The sequence below is a fragment of the Festucalex cinctus genome, chromosome 15 (genome assembly GCF_051991245.1).
Source record: "Festucalex cinctus isolate MCC-2025b chromosome 15, RoL_Fcin_1.0, whole genome shotgun sequence".
NCBI classification, from domain to species: Eukaryota; Metazoa; Chordata; class Actinopteri; order Syngnathiformes; family Syngnathidae; genus Festucalex; species Festucalex cinctus.
In genome coordinates this window covers 22,426,149-22,439,886 of record NC_135425.1, presented here as the reverse complement: position 1 = coordinate 22,439,886, position 13,738 = coordinate 22,426,149, and the positions used below count along the sequence as shown (strand labels likewise).

General features: G+C 38.2%; 1 protein-coding gene across 1 annotated transcript; it reads right to left on the bottom strand.

Annotated features, from left to right (window-relative positions):
- Window positions 1-1,210: 1,210 nt before the first annotated feature.
- urm1 (ubiquitin related modifier 1) lies at window positions 1,211-13,489 on the bottom strand. The gene is made up of 5 exons (XM_077497388.1): window positions 13,393-13,489; window positions 12,661-12,731; window positions 5,658-5,739; window positions 3,577-3,625; window positions 1,211-3,097 (listed from the first exon to the last, which is right to left on the bottom strand). The coding sequence occupies exons 1-5, from the start codon at window positions 13,425-13,427 to the stop codon at window positions 3,029-3,031; spliced, it is 306 nt and encodes a 101-aa protein (XP_077353514.1). The 5' UTR covers window positions 13,428-13,489; the 3' UTR covers window positions 1,211-3,028.
- Between the last annotated feature and the right edge of the window lie 249 nt (window positions 13,490-13,738).

Sequence of the window (13,738 nt, the reverse complement as noted above, 5' to 3'; positions counted from 1 at the left end):
AGGGGGTGCAATATTTACATAAAATAAATAATTGCAATTATTTAAATCACAATAAGCTGACACAATAATTTCAATGTATTTAAAAAAAAAAAAAAGTGTACACGGGGAAAGGCCTGGCGATGATTTTAGCAGTATTTTGTTTGTTTTTCCTTATTTTTAAAGCTTGGAATCACCTTTTTTTTTTTTTTTTTTTTTTTTCCCCCCTGTGGTAAATGCATTTTTGTCACTCCAAATAATGACAACTGGGAAAAATAAAATAAAATGCTATAATAATTTCTTGTGGGAAGATTTACAGTTTTGTTTATCTGGAGCACACACACACACACACAAACACTCAATTATTGCGAATTATTTTATGATTTCATTCTAACGTGAATTACATTTTGACATCGTAATATTTTGGCCCTGCACTTGCAAAAACGTGATTGCAAAACAACTACAAGAGTTTTTTGTTTTTGTCTTTTTTTTAAGTATTTTTGTGTGTGCAATATGTGTGGAAAATCTTTTGCGTTGGCGCGTGCACGCGCATAAACATAGAAAAACAATCAGGTATGCACTGATTGATTTTTTTTTTCCTCCACTTTAATTAAAACTAGAGGTAAAAAAAAAATTAAATAAAAGGTTGAGTATTAATCAATGTCTGCATGGCATGTATTTTGTTATTATACATTTCCTGACAGATGGACATAACAAACTTGTGATGTCTGTCAATCATCCGCGTTGTGTGCATGCATGCTGCACTCCAAAACGCATGTCATGAATTTAACATTAATTGCTCAAGCAATGAGGTACAGTAAAAGAGAAAACAACCCCCCCGTCTTTGAAAATCAAACAAATCATCTAATTGGGAAAGTATCTCTTTTTCGGCCCTCTCATTAACATTCCCTTTGCAGCTTATTTTGCCAGCTTACTCGTTGCAAAATGGGACCTAACAGGAAAGAGGGGGGGGGGGGGGGGGGTCTCTTTTGGGTCGCCAGGGGCGCTCGTAGGAGAAGGCAAGCCCGAGGCGACACCTCGACCTCCCGCAGTGATCCTGGAACACACGCAATACACACGACGCGCACACGCACACCCACGCGTGTCTTGCTTTGCTCAGCAGGCCAGTGGACTAAAAAATGTCCCTCAAATGATCCTAAAAATAAATACATTCAAAATATCAGAATGTAAAATTAAAATATACAAGTATAGTGGAAGAAATCCCAAACACAGCTTGCAGATGAATTTTTATTTGCACACAAAAATACATTTTTGACAAGTAGGCCTTCCAAGTGAACACAAATTACATTTTTTCTTTTATCTTTTGACTACACGTTAAATACATATGACCATAATTTATTTTATTACAATTAATTAAATGAATAGCATAATTTCTGATAGTATCAGAAAACTGTCTTGTTAAAAAAAAAAAAAGACATAGCTAGGTTAGGTATAAGAAATACATTTTTAAACCTATAAGACATAAAATGGAGGGGGAGGAATTTTAATATTGTTGTGTTGATGGTTTTGTATCATGGAGGTAAATGACAACTAAAATAATATGAAACACAGTATCATTAGTATAGTAGTAAGTAAAAATGTTAGTGTAAAAAAAGGAGGAAGGGTACAAAAATAAAAAAATAAAGAGCTGTTACGAATATAGGATGGATGTAGGCTATGTTTGGTGTGAAAACAAATGTACACATATAATAGTAAATGAAGTGATAATAGCAAACGTTCTCTAAAGGTTATATCTGATTGAAAGACTTAAAACAAAAAGCAAGAAAAAAAACATTAAAATATGGTAGTGCTGAGGATTTCATAGTGTTTTTGTTCATTTAGTTGGTAATGGCACACTTGTCATATAGACAAAAACAGCATCCTTCCCACTATGAAAGGTTACAACCTGACTTAAAAACGAAAGTACAATAAAGAAGCTAACATTTAAAGGAGGGGGGAAAGAGAACCACAAAAAAACTGTATTCAACATTATGTAAATTGTAAAATTGTATTCTAGAAAAAAAAAGTGTTTGACTATATACAATAATTTAGGAAAAAAAAAACTAAAATGATTCCAATATTTGGTGTGGATTTTTTGTCTTCATTTATTCATTTTTTAAATAATTTATGTACTGTTGTTCATTTATTGATAAATGTACTGTGCGATAGTAGAAACATTCCCTGTACTCGAGTAAAGATGACCTGAATTTAAAAAAAAAAAAAAAAAAAAAACGTACAATGAAAATTTAAGGCAAAAAAGAATGAACATTTTGGTGAGATGAATGTCATGTTAATTCCCTTGTGACATCAGAAACATTTAGTTGACACGTTTTAATTACAGTTTCAACTCAAGCGCCACTACAGCTGATATATATAAAAAAAAAAAGCTACAGAAAATCTTAAAAATCATGAACAAGAAAAAGACTGCAATATTATCATAGGAATGCTTTTGCATAGAGATGGATTTAATTTAATTTGTAAATGGCACTCTCGTGACAACAGAACAAACATTCTCCCTCCTATTAATATTTTATTCTATAAAAAAGAAAATTGAATTATTTTTTTCATATACAGTACGTATAGGAAAAAAATGATTGCAAATGTTATGATGGGAAGTTTTGTATGGAGGTGGAGAAACACTTTTTCCTGCTGTTAGATATTTATTCTAAAAATCATTTTAATTGTGCAGTTAATAAATAGAATTATGATTTAAAAAGTAGATGAAATATAAATAATGACTGATGTAAAAAGCCCACACCGCACGGTGATATTCTGAGGATAATTGTATATGGTGACATGATTGCTATCAACACCTGTGAAAAAAAAAAAAGATGATTCCTGTCCAGTTCATATATTGAAAGAAAGAAAGAAAGAAAAAAAAAAGTCATCCAATTGGTGCAAAATTCCTCTCAAGAGCTTGGTAGCCATCTCGGAGAACCCCTCATGGCTCCTGAGGACCATCCATCACCTCGGCGGTCTGACGCGTCATCCAATGGGGTTCAGCTTTGTTGGGATGTGAATGAGGGAAGCGCGGCGTCATTGTGCATGTGTTCTATCCTCCGTGAAGGGTGGAAATAAACACAACGTTGTCTCGCTCTTGCAGGCGGTAGTCCAGTTCGCCCTGGAGGCCCCGCAACACAACACAGGAAATATCCTTGCGTCAATAACAAACATCTTTGCCATGAATGGGACTCGCGCACACTCGAGCCTTTAAGGGGAGTGTGTGCGGGCGGGCGCACGCGAGTGTGTGTCTACAAGGTCAGCCTATCAAATGTGGTCGACCAAAAGGGATCACAATGAAAGCCTTCCACCAGTGTACAGATTAGCCTTTGTGCTCATCTTCTAATTGTGACACGCTTGCATACTGTGAGGCGCACAAAATGGAGGCTGCGTGCCCCCCCCGCATCCAATAACACTCATATAAATAAATGTGTATTATAAATCGGAGTGGATTAAACGTTTGGAGATTTAAAAAAATAAAAATAAAAGTTCCTCTGAAGTTGTATGGTTTTTTTTTTGTATCATACGGTGGGTCACGACAAACAGCTCAGTAGAACAACCAGAGATGTGAGTAAAGGCTACAAATATGGCGGCGCTCACCATTAGCTCCCAGTCTGCGTCGTTGATCAGCACCAAGATCCCAGGTCTCCTATAAAAGGACGACGGCCGTGCATGGTGGGGAGTAATGACACATACAGGTAAAGCAGGAAGGTCATAATATGCTTAAATATGTGCAAAAGCTATACACAGAACTGTATAGCTTATAAAAATGTAATGTGGAAATATGAACACAAGATGGGGGGAAAATGACAAAAGTCGAAATATTTTAAAATCTGATATTTGTACACAATTTTGACACTTTAATAGCTACTTTCATCCTACTGCATTTTTTAAAATTATCTTAATGGGGCGGTACATGAAAAAAAAAAAAAATTCTTGATAAATATTTTAAGGCTATTTAGATTTTTTTTCCCTTTATGGGGATAAGATGCATGCAAAAAAAAAAAAAAAAAAAAAACTGAAAAATTCAATATATATTTTTCAAATGATATTTTCCACAATATTTTATGAAATATAGATAGACAACCTCCAACCCCAACTCAACTCAAGGCACACCCCATGGACCCCCTTTAAAAAAAACAAACAAACCTAAAATATATATTTTACGAATAATGAATAATATTCACATGTAACTTGTTCAAAAATTACATTATTTTAGAATATGATGCATGTTACGTTATTTTGTGAATATTCACAAATTCTTATTTTTTTTTTACATTTTTCAATTGGGGCACGTTTATTAAAAAAATATATGGAAATGATGACATTATACAGGACTGTCTCAGAAAATTAGAATATTGTGATAAAATCCTTTATTTTCTGTAATGCAATTTAAACAACAAAAATATCATACATTCTGCATTCATTACAAAATCAAGTGAAATATTTTATGTATTTTAATATTGCTGATTATGGCTTACAGCTTAAGAAAACTCAAGTATCCTATCTCAAAATATTAGAATATTTTCTTAGACCAAGTTTTAAAAAAAATGCCATAATCAGCAATATTAAAACAATAAAAGGCTTGCAATATTTCTGTTGATGTGTAATGAATCCAAACTGTCTGGCATTTTTACTTATTCAATTGCGTTTTAGAAAATAAAGGAATTTATCACAATATTGTAACTTTCTGAGACGGTCCTATAAATGGTGACATTATAGAAAAGCACCCCAGCACCCCCCTGCCTTGCATGCACACGGTCTGCTTTTATGGTGGGATGTTATGCAAAGCAATACAGGAGATGCAGCAGAAGCAGGAAACGCAAATGAGCACAGTGGAACCTCCAAAGTTGAACAAAATCTGTTCAGCTTCCGGTTATTCCAATGTCAAAATGACTTCTTTTTTTTTTTTTCCCCATCCCCATTGAAAATCATACAAACTTAATTTCTTTGGTACTGTTACCATTGCAAAAACTGGAGTAAATGCACAGAAATTACAATCATACAGATTCAGTTATTTACATATTTATATAAGTATATAATGTAGGTATAGGTGTATGCACGCACACAATTTAAAGGCCCAAAAATATTATGAATTTTCTTTTCTTTTTTTTTTCTTTTTTTCTTCCCCAGACTTGACAACTCCAAGTTCCCTGTCACTCTCAGTTGGCCCATTCTTTTTCTTAGATGAGACTTAATGGAGGAGGGTAAATAAAGAGATTATGAAGGAAATCAAAATGTCAGTTGAAATTAATGGAGAGCCAGAAGCGTCGCGCACATACATCCCGATGAGGCTTTTGAACAAGTGCAGGAGGAAGTGGGGGAGGTCAACGGTAATGATGGACACATGACCAACACACACACACACACACACACACACACACACACACTACATCTGTGCATGGCACACGTGTCGATTGGCGATTAAGATCACCAAACGATCGCAAAATGGTAGCAGTGATAAAAACGTGTTAATGAATGGAAACAATACAAGGGAGCAGGTTTATAGGTGAGCTAGCTCTGCTCCGTGGTCAGGTGATGCTATAAATAGCGGTCCGCAAAGACGCGCCGTACAAGTCAGACAGATACACAGCCAGTGATCTCTAATGATGCGATTTTTTTTTTTTCTTTCTTACCAGCTTTCGACTAAACAGTATCGCGACAACACGGCGGACACTCACACAGAGTCGCCCTGGACAAAGAGCTCGGGCCGTTCCTTGAGCAGGTTGTGTCGGATCCACACCAGCAGCTGCTTCATGTCCCCTGCAAAAAAAAAAGAAAAAAAAAGGCAGACAACAGAGGTCAGGGGTGAGAGGTCAAGGTGCGTGCTTTCCAGCCCCCTGGTCGATGTGACGCGACGGGACGGAGGCACCAGGCGGGACGTGGCTGCATGTTTATGTATGAGTTCATGTGTTGAGGGGGAGGGGTGGGGGTGGGGGGGGTATAAGGCTAATGTCAATGGCCAAGGGTGACATTGATCACCTTGCTCGGACTACAATAGAATAGATGAGGCTTTAGTAGTGCCACAATGGGGAGATTTCGGTTTTACAGCAGCTAAGTGGACAGTAGCAGCACATAGGAACGAGAAAGAATTACACAGCCATTAATATCAATGTACATATTTACAACATCTGGGAAACCCAGACGAAGAAGAGCAGCTATATGTACTTGATGAAGAAATACAACAGACGAGAACGTGAACAGCAGCAAGGATAGTCAGCAGTATTGTCGGTAGCAAAAAATTAATTAGAGATGGGCAAGTACCGATACCAGGTATCAATATTGGCTGATACCAGGTAATGATATCAATGTCTGATAGCGATCCTGATTATTAGTAGTCAAGCAGGCTGATTGCCAATAATTGAAGCCGATATTTATTTACAGTACAGAAAATATTAGCGTAAAAAAAAAATGTGTTTGTTAAAAGTAAAAGTATTTCGGTTTCATTTTAAACATAAAGAGAATAGAATAAACAAACCATAACTGAAATGTTAAACTTTCATTTACTCCTAACAAGAACAAAAAGTATAAGGAGTTTCTATTTTCAGGAGAGATGGCAAATCCAGGTCCAGAAAGTAAAAACCCAGCCACAGTTTGCCTTTAGCCCCTTGTGCTAGCTAGCTGGCTAGCTAGCTCACTAGCAGGTATCTGAGCACTGGGGAGCTAGCTAGGGAGCTTGCTAGCTAGCAGCATAGTGACAGCCAGACAACAAAATTCGGAGCTTAAAGTTTATGCTAGAAATGACATGAAATACAAAACATATTACAGAAGTGGCAAATCCCGGTCCAGGTACTAGCTAGCAAGCTCCCTAGCTAGCTGGCCGGGTGTTCGGTTACCTGCTAGGGAGCTAGCTAGCTAGCTAGCTAGCTAGCACAAGGAGCTAGAGCGAAACTGTGGAGGGTTTTTACTTTCTGAAGTTTAGCGAAATTCGAAATGAATACATAAATAAAAAGTTCCCTGAAGCTAACCCAGTTTTAAATTTCTGCAGCTATCTTCCCGAGCTTCTTCTTGTGAACTTAGCGAAATTAGGGATTCCGTCCCGGTTCGTATTCGTAGAAATGTTTCCAAAGATGTTTGCAGAAAGTGAAAAATTGCCTTAACATGTTAAAATTTCCTTGGAACGTGAAAAAGAGAGTTTGTGGGCAGGAAAAACGTTTAATATCTTTGCAACATTTTACAAACCCTGAACGAAGACCCAAAATTTGTAAGTTCACAAGCATCCCGTTCTCAGTAAGATATCAGTTTTACCAGCCTATAAACATCAAAATGCCAAATATTAGCACAGATAATAGGCCTGGGAAATAATTGGTGTATCCATACCAGGTATCGTATTCGGCCAATAACCGGACTTATTTCAAAGTAACGGCACAGCGGCGGTCGATTTGCGAACAGGAACTAAAGGCATACACGTCTGACAGATGTCCATTAAGATGTACAAGCATTTTTATTGTAAATTTTTCTGGTCAATGGGTTATTAGTTTCCTTTTCCATTTTATTGTGTGTTGCAAAATATGTATTTTTATGAACAAATGGAAAAAGATAATGGAAATTTGCTATTAATGTCATGTAATTATGCGGAAAAATGCTACGTCACGATACATATTTTTTTCTTTAAAAATATCTGCCATTGTTTTGTTTTTTTTAATATTATGTATCAAAAGTAGTATTGGTATCTGTACTTGCTATTATTTATCTGCGACGATTCGAGGGTTGAGTACTCAATACTGGTAACAGCAGTGACTTGACATCTAATCATGAATAAACAGATGTCACAAAGCGAATGTGAACTGCAACAACAATAGTACTTGAAATGTAAAAAAATTTAAATAGTTTATATACAAGCAGTTGAGAATGAAATCAACACTGGCAATACCATAACTATAAAGAAGGTGTAAATACAATGATGCAAACGGTTGTAAGGACAAATCTGCAGCTCTCTGTGTACAGATGCTTATGTAAGCTTCATCGTTTCCTTCGCTCGCAGCTTGAACGTCATCGTGGCCGGCATTGAACGAGCGTGACCTCGTCTGCGCCGACGCTGACCTCGTCGACAATGGGCTAAGCCGCGCTCAGACCCGGCGACAATGAACACTTTTAGGATAAATACAACCCCCCACATCCTCGGCTAAACACGTTTGCACAATGAATATATTACTCTTATGTTGGATGTGTGTTTGTGTATTTCCGTATACGCTATTGTCAACAATTTGAAAAAGTGTAAAAGTCAAATCACACACTGTATTTACTATAAATGGACATTATTCAAGTCTTCTGTGGACTAAAAATGGGATTTGTATTTCAAAACTGCACGATGTGGGCCAGATCGAATGCTCTTGCGGGCTGAATTTGGCCCACGGGCCGCAGGTTGAATGGCGAATGAGGAAATAAGGGAGAAATGGGAGGAGAAAAGAGAAGAGAAGAGGTGATGCGAAGGTATGAGGTGACGCGAGGTCAGATGCTGTAACATCCAACGGCAAAAATCATAGCTGAACGCCAACTATTTAAAATGATTAACAATGATGATGGAAAAATTCTTCTTTGAAAACCACAAAATTCAGCAATTTATTTCTGCCTTTTTTTTAATATCATTAACAATATAGTCAAACTGTTCCTCTTGAGAAAAAACAAAAACAACACAATTAATTGTGCATTAGGGTAAAAAAAACAATAACAAAAGAATTGAGAACAGTAAGGCAAAAAAAATAAAAAATGGAGCAAATAAAATTTCTGCGCTACCTGTGTGCGCACGTGTGCGTTTGCACGTGTACAACGAACCTATGTGAGTAACACTCACTTTCACTGCGGTATAAGGCACAAGTATAACAATGACGTGAGTGTTTTGAGGCCCCAAAACACACACACCTACTATGTATATATATCCACATCCATACAATATACGGACATTTTAGGCAAGCCTCCATAATGTTTTGATTGACACCATCAGCAAGCTATTCATTTAACAGTACGCTGGATACTATATTGATCCACCTCAATGTAGCCAAATATTAGAGACGATTCTGTACTTTCCTAAAAAACATTGTTAAATTAACCAGTCTTAGGGGGGGGAACATTATTTTTTTTATTTTTTTTTTTTAACACAGCTCACTAAAAGTAGATTGTGCAGGTGTACTAAATGCTACACGCACACACCTGCAAGGCTAAAAATCCGAAGTAATCAGCAGAAAACTCCTTTGCGATGCCGACCCCTTCTTCCTTTTTTCCCCACTTCTTCCGCTATCGACTGTATGTGCGTTCTCTCCCCCCCCGATCCCCATTTTGCTTTTTTCATCCCCGCCGCTTCTCCCCAATAAAAGCCGCTCTCCTCCTCCTGCAAACAGGAAGACGAGGCCATCATTCAAACTGTGACTTAAAATAGAAACAAGCCATCAGGGAGCTTTTAATGGCGCTGGCGTTAAAGGCTACTAGTTAAGCTTAACCAAGAAAAAGCAAGCTAATGTAAACGTATGCGTCGATGAGTAAAAGGTGAGCACGGTGGCGGGGGGGTGGGGGGGACGAGGACGTCGTCTTGGTCGCCGGGAATGAGCGCTGATAAAACAAAATGGACATGAGCGGCGAGAAAAACGAGGGGGGAAAAGTGCGTCACGTCCTCGCGGTGCATCTTGGGATTTCGCCGTCGCGTAGGTGCCGAGAAGGAGAAGCGGCTGACTGAGGGGAGGGAAAAGGCGCCATGTTGACGCAGATTCAAAAGCGCCAATTCTGGGGGGGTTTTCCGCCTTTTGTGGGCGCCCGCTCGACGCCAGCGTTCTCCCTTTTGAGCGATTATGACGGTCGTGTGACTTGGGGGCGGGGGGGGATCGAGTGATCCATCTTTCGGCTGATATAAAAACGGCGAGACCCCCAGACCATTGGGGGTTTTCGCCTGTGTGTGTGTGTGTGTGTATAGGATTGAGGGAGAGCGGGGGCGGGATCTTTCAGTCGAGGGTCATCAATCACCGGCTGGGGTCACGGAGAAATAAGAAGGATTCAGAAGCAATTATATTTGCCCTAACCCCCAATTCAAACCCACCCCCATCCAGCCACACAGCACAATAATTAAAATTAGGCCGGAGCCTCACGGTTGTTTAACGTAAACGACACATATGGTGGAAATGGGAGGCTAAAATGAGCACTTGCGCAATATCTAATGCATCTAATGCAAGAACTGCCTATATACAAAGATAACATTTTTCATTAAGCACACTTATTATTTTGTTGTATTCTGAGTGCCGCAAAACTACATCATACAGAAAGGGCTTAGCAAGTGTATTTCAACAAGCATGGTATTTTACCAAATGTTGGGTATCTATCAGGCCAATATTCGGCCTTATTTTAAGGTATTGGTAGTACTCACGATTTTACAATCAGGAACTAGAAATGAAGTAGACTTGACACCGATCTGATCGGCTGGATTGGGACCAGTCAATCAATATTTTGCATTCTATACAAAATTGGTGACTGGCTACAACATTCATTGTATGTGATAGTCAATGATGGTTTATCATTGTTTGGTGCAAGAATTTTTTTTTGTGGGGGAGGGGGGGGGAGCTTTTTTTCTCATGCATTTTAATTGGCGTCAATTATACGTGGGTTTTAAATTGATATATTGCTCCATCTTATGATCAAATCGGTGATCAGTTACCCCCCCCCCCCCAACTCACCAATCAGTGATCGGCCAAAAATCTGAATCGTGTAAAGCAGGGTTGGCAAACTGCGGTCCTCGAGGGCCGGAGTCCTGCAGGTTTTATCGATTTCCCTACTCGAAGTGCAGCTGATTCCAATTAACAGGCTGTTGATGAGCTGATCATGAATCAGCTGTGTTAAGGAAGGGAAATATCCAAAACCTGCAGGACTGCGGCCCTCGAGGACCGGATCTCGCCACCCCTGGCACTCACTCAGCCTTGAAAATAGAATAGAAAGTTGCATTAATGCAGTGCTTCTCTTCTTTATTTCCGTTATGCAGAAAAAGAAAATATATCGTGCCACCGCCCAACTTTCAGTTACAATTAAATAGTATATTTTTAAGCTATAAAATTTGAAGCACCTTCTGCAGAGGAGCTCCTTCCATACTCTCTGACAATGAGATTACCACTGCCACCTACTGTAGTGGATGCGCAATTACATTTTATTCTAGTACAGCTAGTACACGACGTTGCCTGGGGTACACTGGCATCTCACCGCACCCATTCGGGGCCCACCCCCTTATCTGAGAAGGACTGCATTAATAATGACATGCAATTTTCAAAAAAAAAAATGCTATATTGAGATATATAGGTGTTTTATTAAAATTATCTCTAATTGTTTTTTTTTTGGTAAAAGTTTATGTATTGATTCAAAAGTACAAGTGATATTGGTACTTTGTATTGGTGACTACATAAGAGTTGAGTATTCTACCTGGTATCGGTCTGATTTCTGCTAATTTCTTTATTCAAACTAATTTTGAGTGCATCTTATTTTAATTTCTCCAGATGGTGATTTGCGGCTTTAAGTTAATTGTAAGGTATAATAATCAAAATTATAAAAGCTAAAAATGATGAAATATTTTTCTCGTGTTTTTGAATTTAACCACTGCCAGTTCACTCACATTTTTTTTGAGACGCACCTATATTTTACATATACACATGCATAAATCCAGGTGGTGTGGTGTGGTGTGGTGGGTGCACTAAGGTCATATCTCCTTTAACATTCCCTTCTCTGGTCAACTTTTGTGTCGTCGTCACCGTGGAAACTCCGGCGTCACGGCCGCTCATCCTTTGTTTGGTCCAAAACCAATACGACACTTATTTCTCCCTCATTCGTTTCAACCCGCATTTAGCCTGGCTGCTAATGAGCAAGGTCCTGACTTTAGTGTTGGAGAATTCCCTCCGGTGGATTTTTTTTTTTCCTCCCCTCTTGTTTTCCTCTAGAAACAAGCACCGATAAATAAAAAATAAAATAAAGTAAGAGGACTAGGAGGATGAACCCTAATTGCGCTCTTGTAAAGCCCCAGAAGCCCTTTGAGCCTCCTTTACTGCCTCTTTTACTGCCTCCGTTCACACTCGGGCACCACTCATGAGGGACAATAGGAGGAAGAAACAGAACGATATAAGGGAAAGATGGACATGGGAAATATACATGTGGCACTTTATAGTTTATATATGTTTAAGGTGAGTAACACGCTGACATAAAAACAAAGAGGTAGTATGCTCACAACTTCATCAGCTTTTTTTTCTTACCCTATATGGCCTTTGATTGGCTGGAAAGAGGTTGGTGTCACCACCAAAAAATGAATGAATGTGGAAAATGAATTAAGCAAAAAAAGAAAATTAATCCATTTTAGCTATGTTACTAGGTAGCCATTTTGCCACTTGCTAGCAATTGACTGTCACGGCTCACCTGTTTTCTGTGTTTGGCTATGTAACATTCGCATAATATAATTTTCAGTCGGCAACCTGAGATGCATAAAAACAGATGGATTTTGCTGCTTAATTCACGTCTCACAAACACAATATTAAGCCGTCTTTAGACTAATGGGGTCGCATAGATCATATTATTGTAAAGTGAATTTTTCACTTGACATCCCCTTTAAAAAAATCTATTTAAATAAGTTGTTTTTTTCTTTTTCAAACACAATACCAACCTGAATCTTGTCTCACAAAGACAACACATAATAAATATGTTCTTTGTGACATGTAGGGAAATACTCACAAGGTTCTGCGTGGCTTGGAAGAGTGATATGGTGTTCCTTCACACCATCAAAAAGAAGCTCTGCTCCTCCGCTGTAAACAAACAAATAAAAGAAAGACTGAAGTTTGACACATTCAAGCCATATAACAAAAACACCTGCAAGATAATGTTAGCTAAAAATAAATAAATTTTATTTGACTTTGATACTAAGACCCCACAATTTTATTGCAAACTGATTTGATGTTTTAATGTGATATAGCTAAGTGGAGAAAAAACAAACAAACAATACATTAAAACAATACTTCTCATAAACTGGCTGAGATAAACCACAGCTCAACCGCCATCTTAATTAATCAGGACAAGCCCTGTGTGTTAAAAGGCTGTGCAGTTTCACAACACCTCTAAATACATCAGAGCATAAAGTTCAGCAATCATCATCATGAGAGTACATTCCAAATGATAAAAGAGGATATTTCCACGCATCTAAGGCAAAATGAACGGAATTGAACCAAGCATACGTTCTAATATTTCTGACGGGCGAGACGGTCTGACAGGCGCAGCACAAGGCTACAAACACAGCTAACTTACAGCTAGCTGCTCCGCTGATTTACGTCTTCTTAAACTACGCGGAAGAGCAACTATGAAACAAAAAGGACTCGAACAGTCGCGTGGTGTCGCATCCTCCCAATAAACGAATGTTGAGACACGTTTGGAGGCACAGCGAACAGTCGCGAAGGGTTTGAAATCACCTACCCAAACTCCAGATGAATGGCAATGGGTGCAGCCATCTTGCCGGCACATGGAGGGGGAGGAGGCGTGAGTGTGAGTGGAAGTGACGTATACAACAAGCTTCGGTTTCCGTTTCACGAACAGAGCTGAAACAAATGATTTTATTGGACTGTCTTTCAAAATTGAAAATAGAAAAAAATATATATTTGGAAAACAAATATTAGGAGCAGAACATTTTTGTTTTTGATCAAATTTAATACGTGATTATTTTCAAATGATTTTGTATACTTTAAAATCTATAAATAATCCATAAATTTGTATGAATTTGGTGCATTCCTTTATTTATATTAACAAGAATATCTTGGAATAA

Coding starts and splice junctions, on each gene's coding strand:
- urm1 (XM_077497388.1), bottom strand. CDS start 13,427: ATGGCTGCACCCATTGCCATTCATCTGGAGTTTGG. Junction 5,740..12,660: donor TCCAAGCCACGCAGAACCTT/GTGAGTATTTCC, acceptor TTTTTTTTGCAG/GGGACATGAAGCAGCTGCTG. Junction 3,626..5,657: donor TTTGTCCAGGGCGACTCTGT/GTGAGTGTCCGC, acceptor GTCCTTTTATAG/GAGACCTGGGATCTTGGTGC.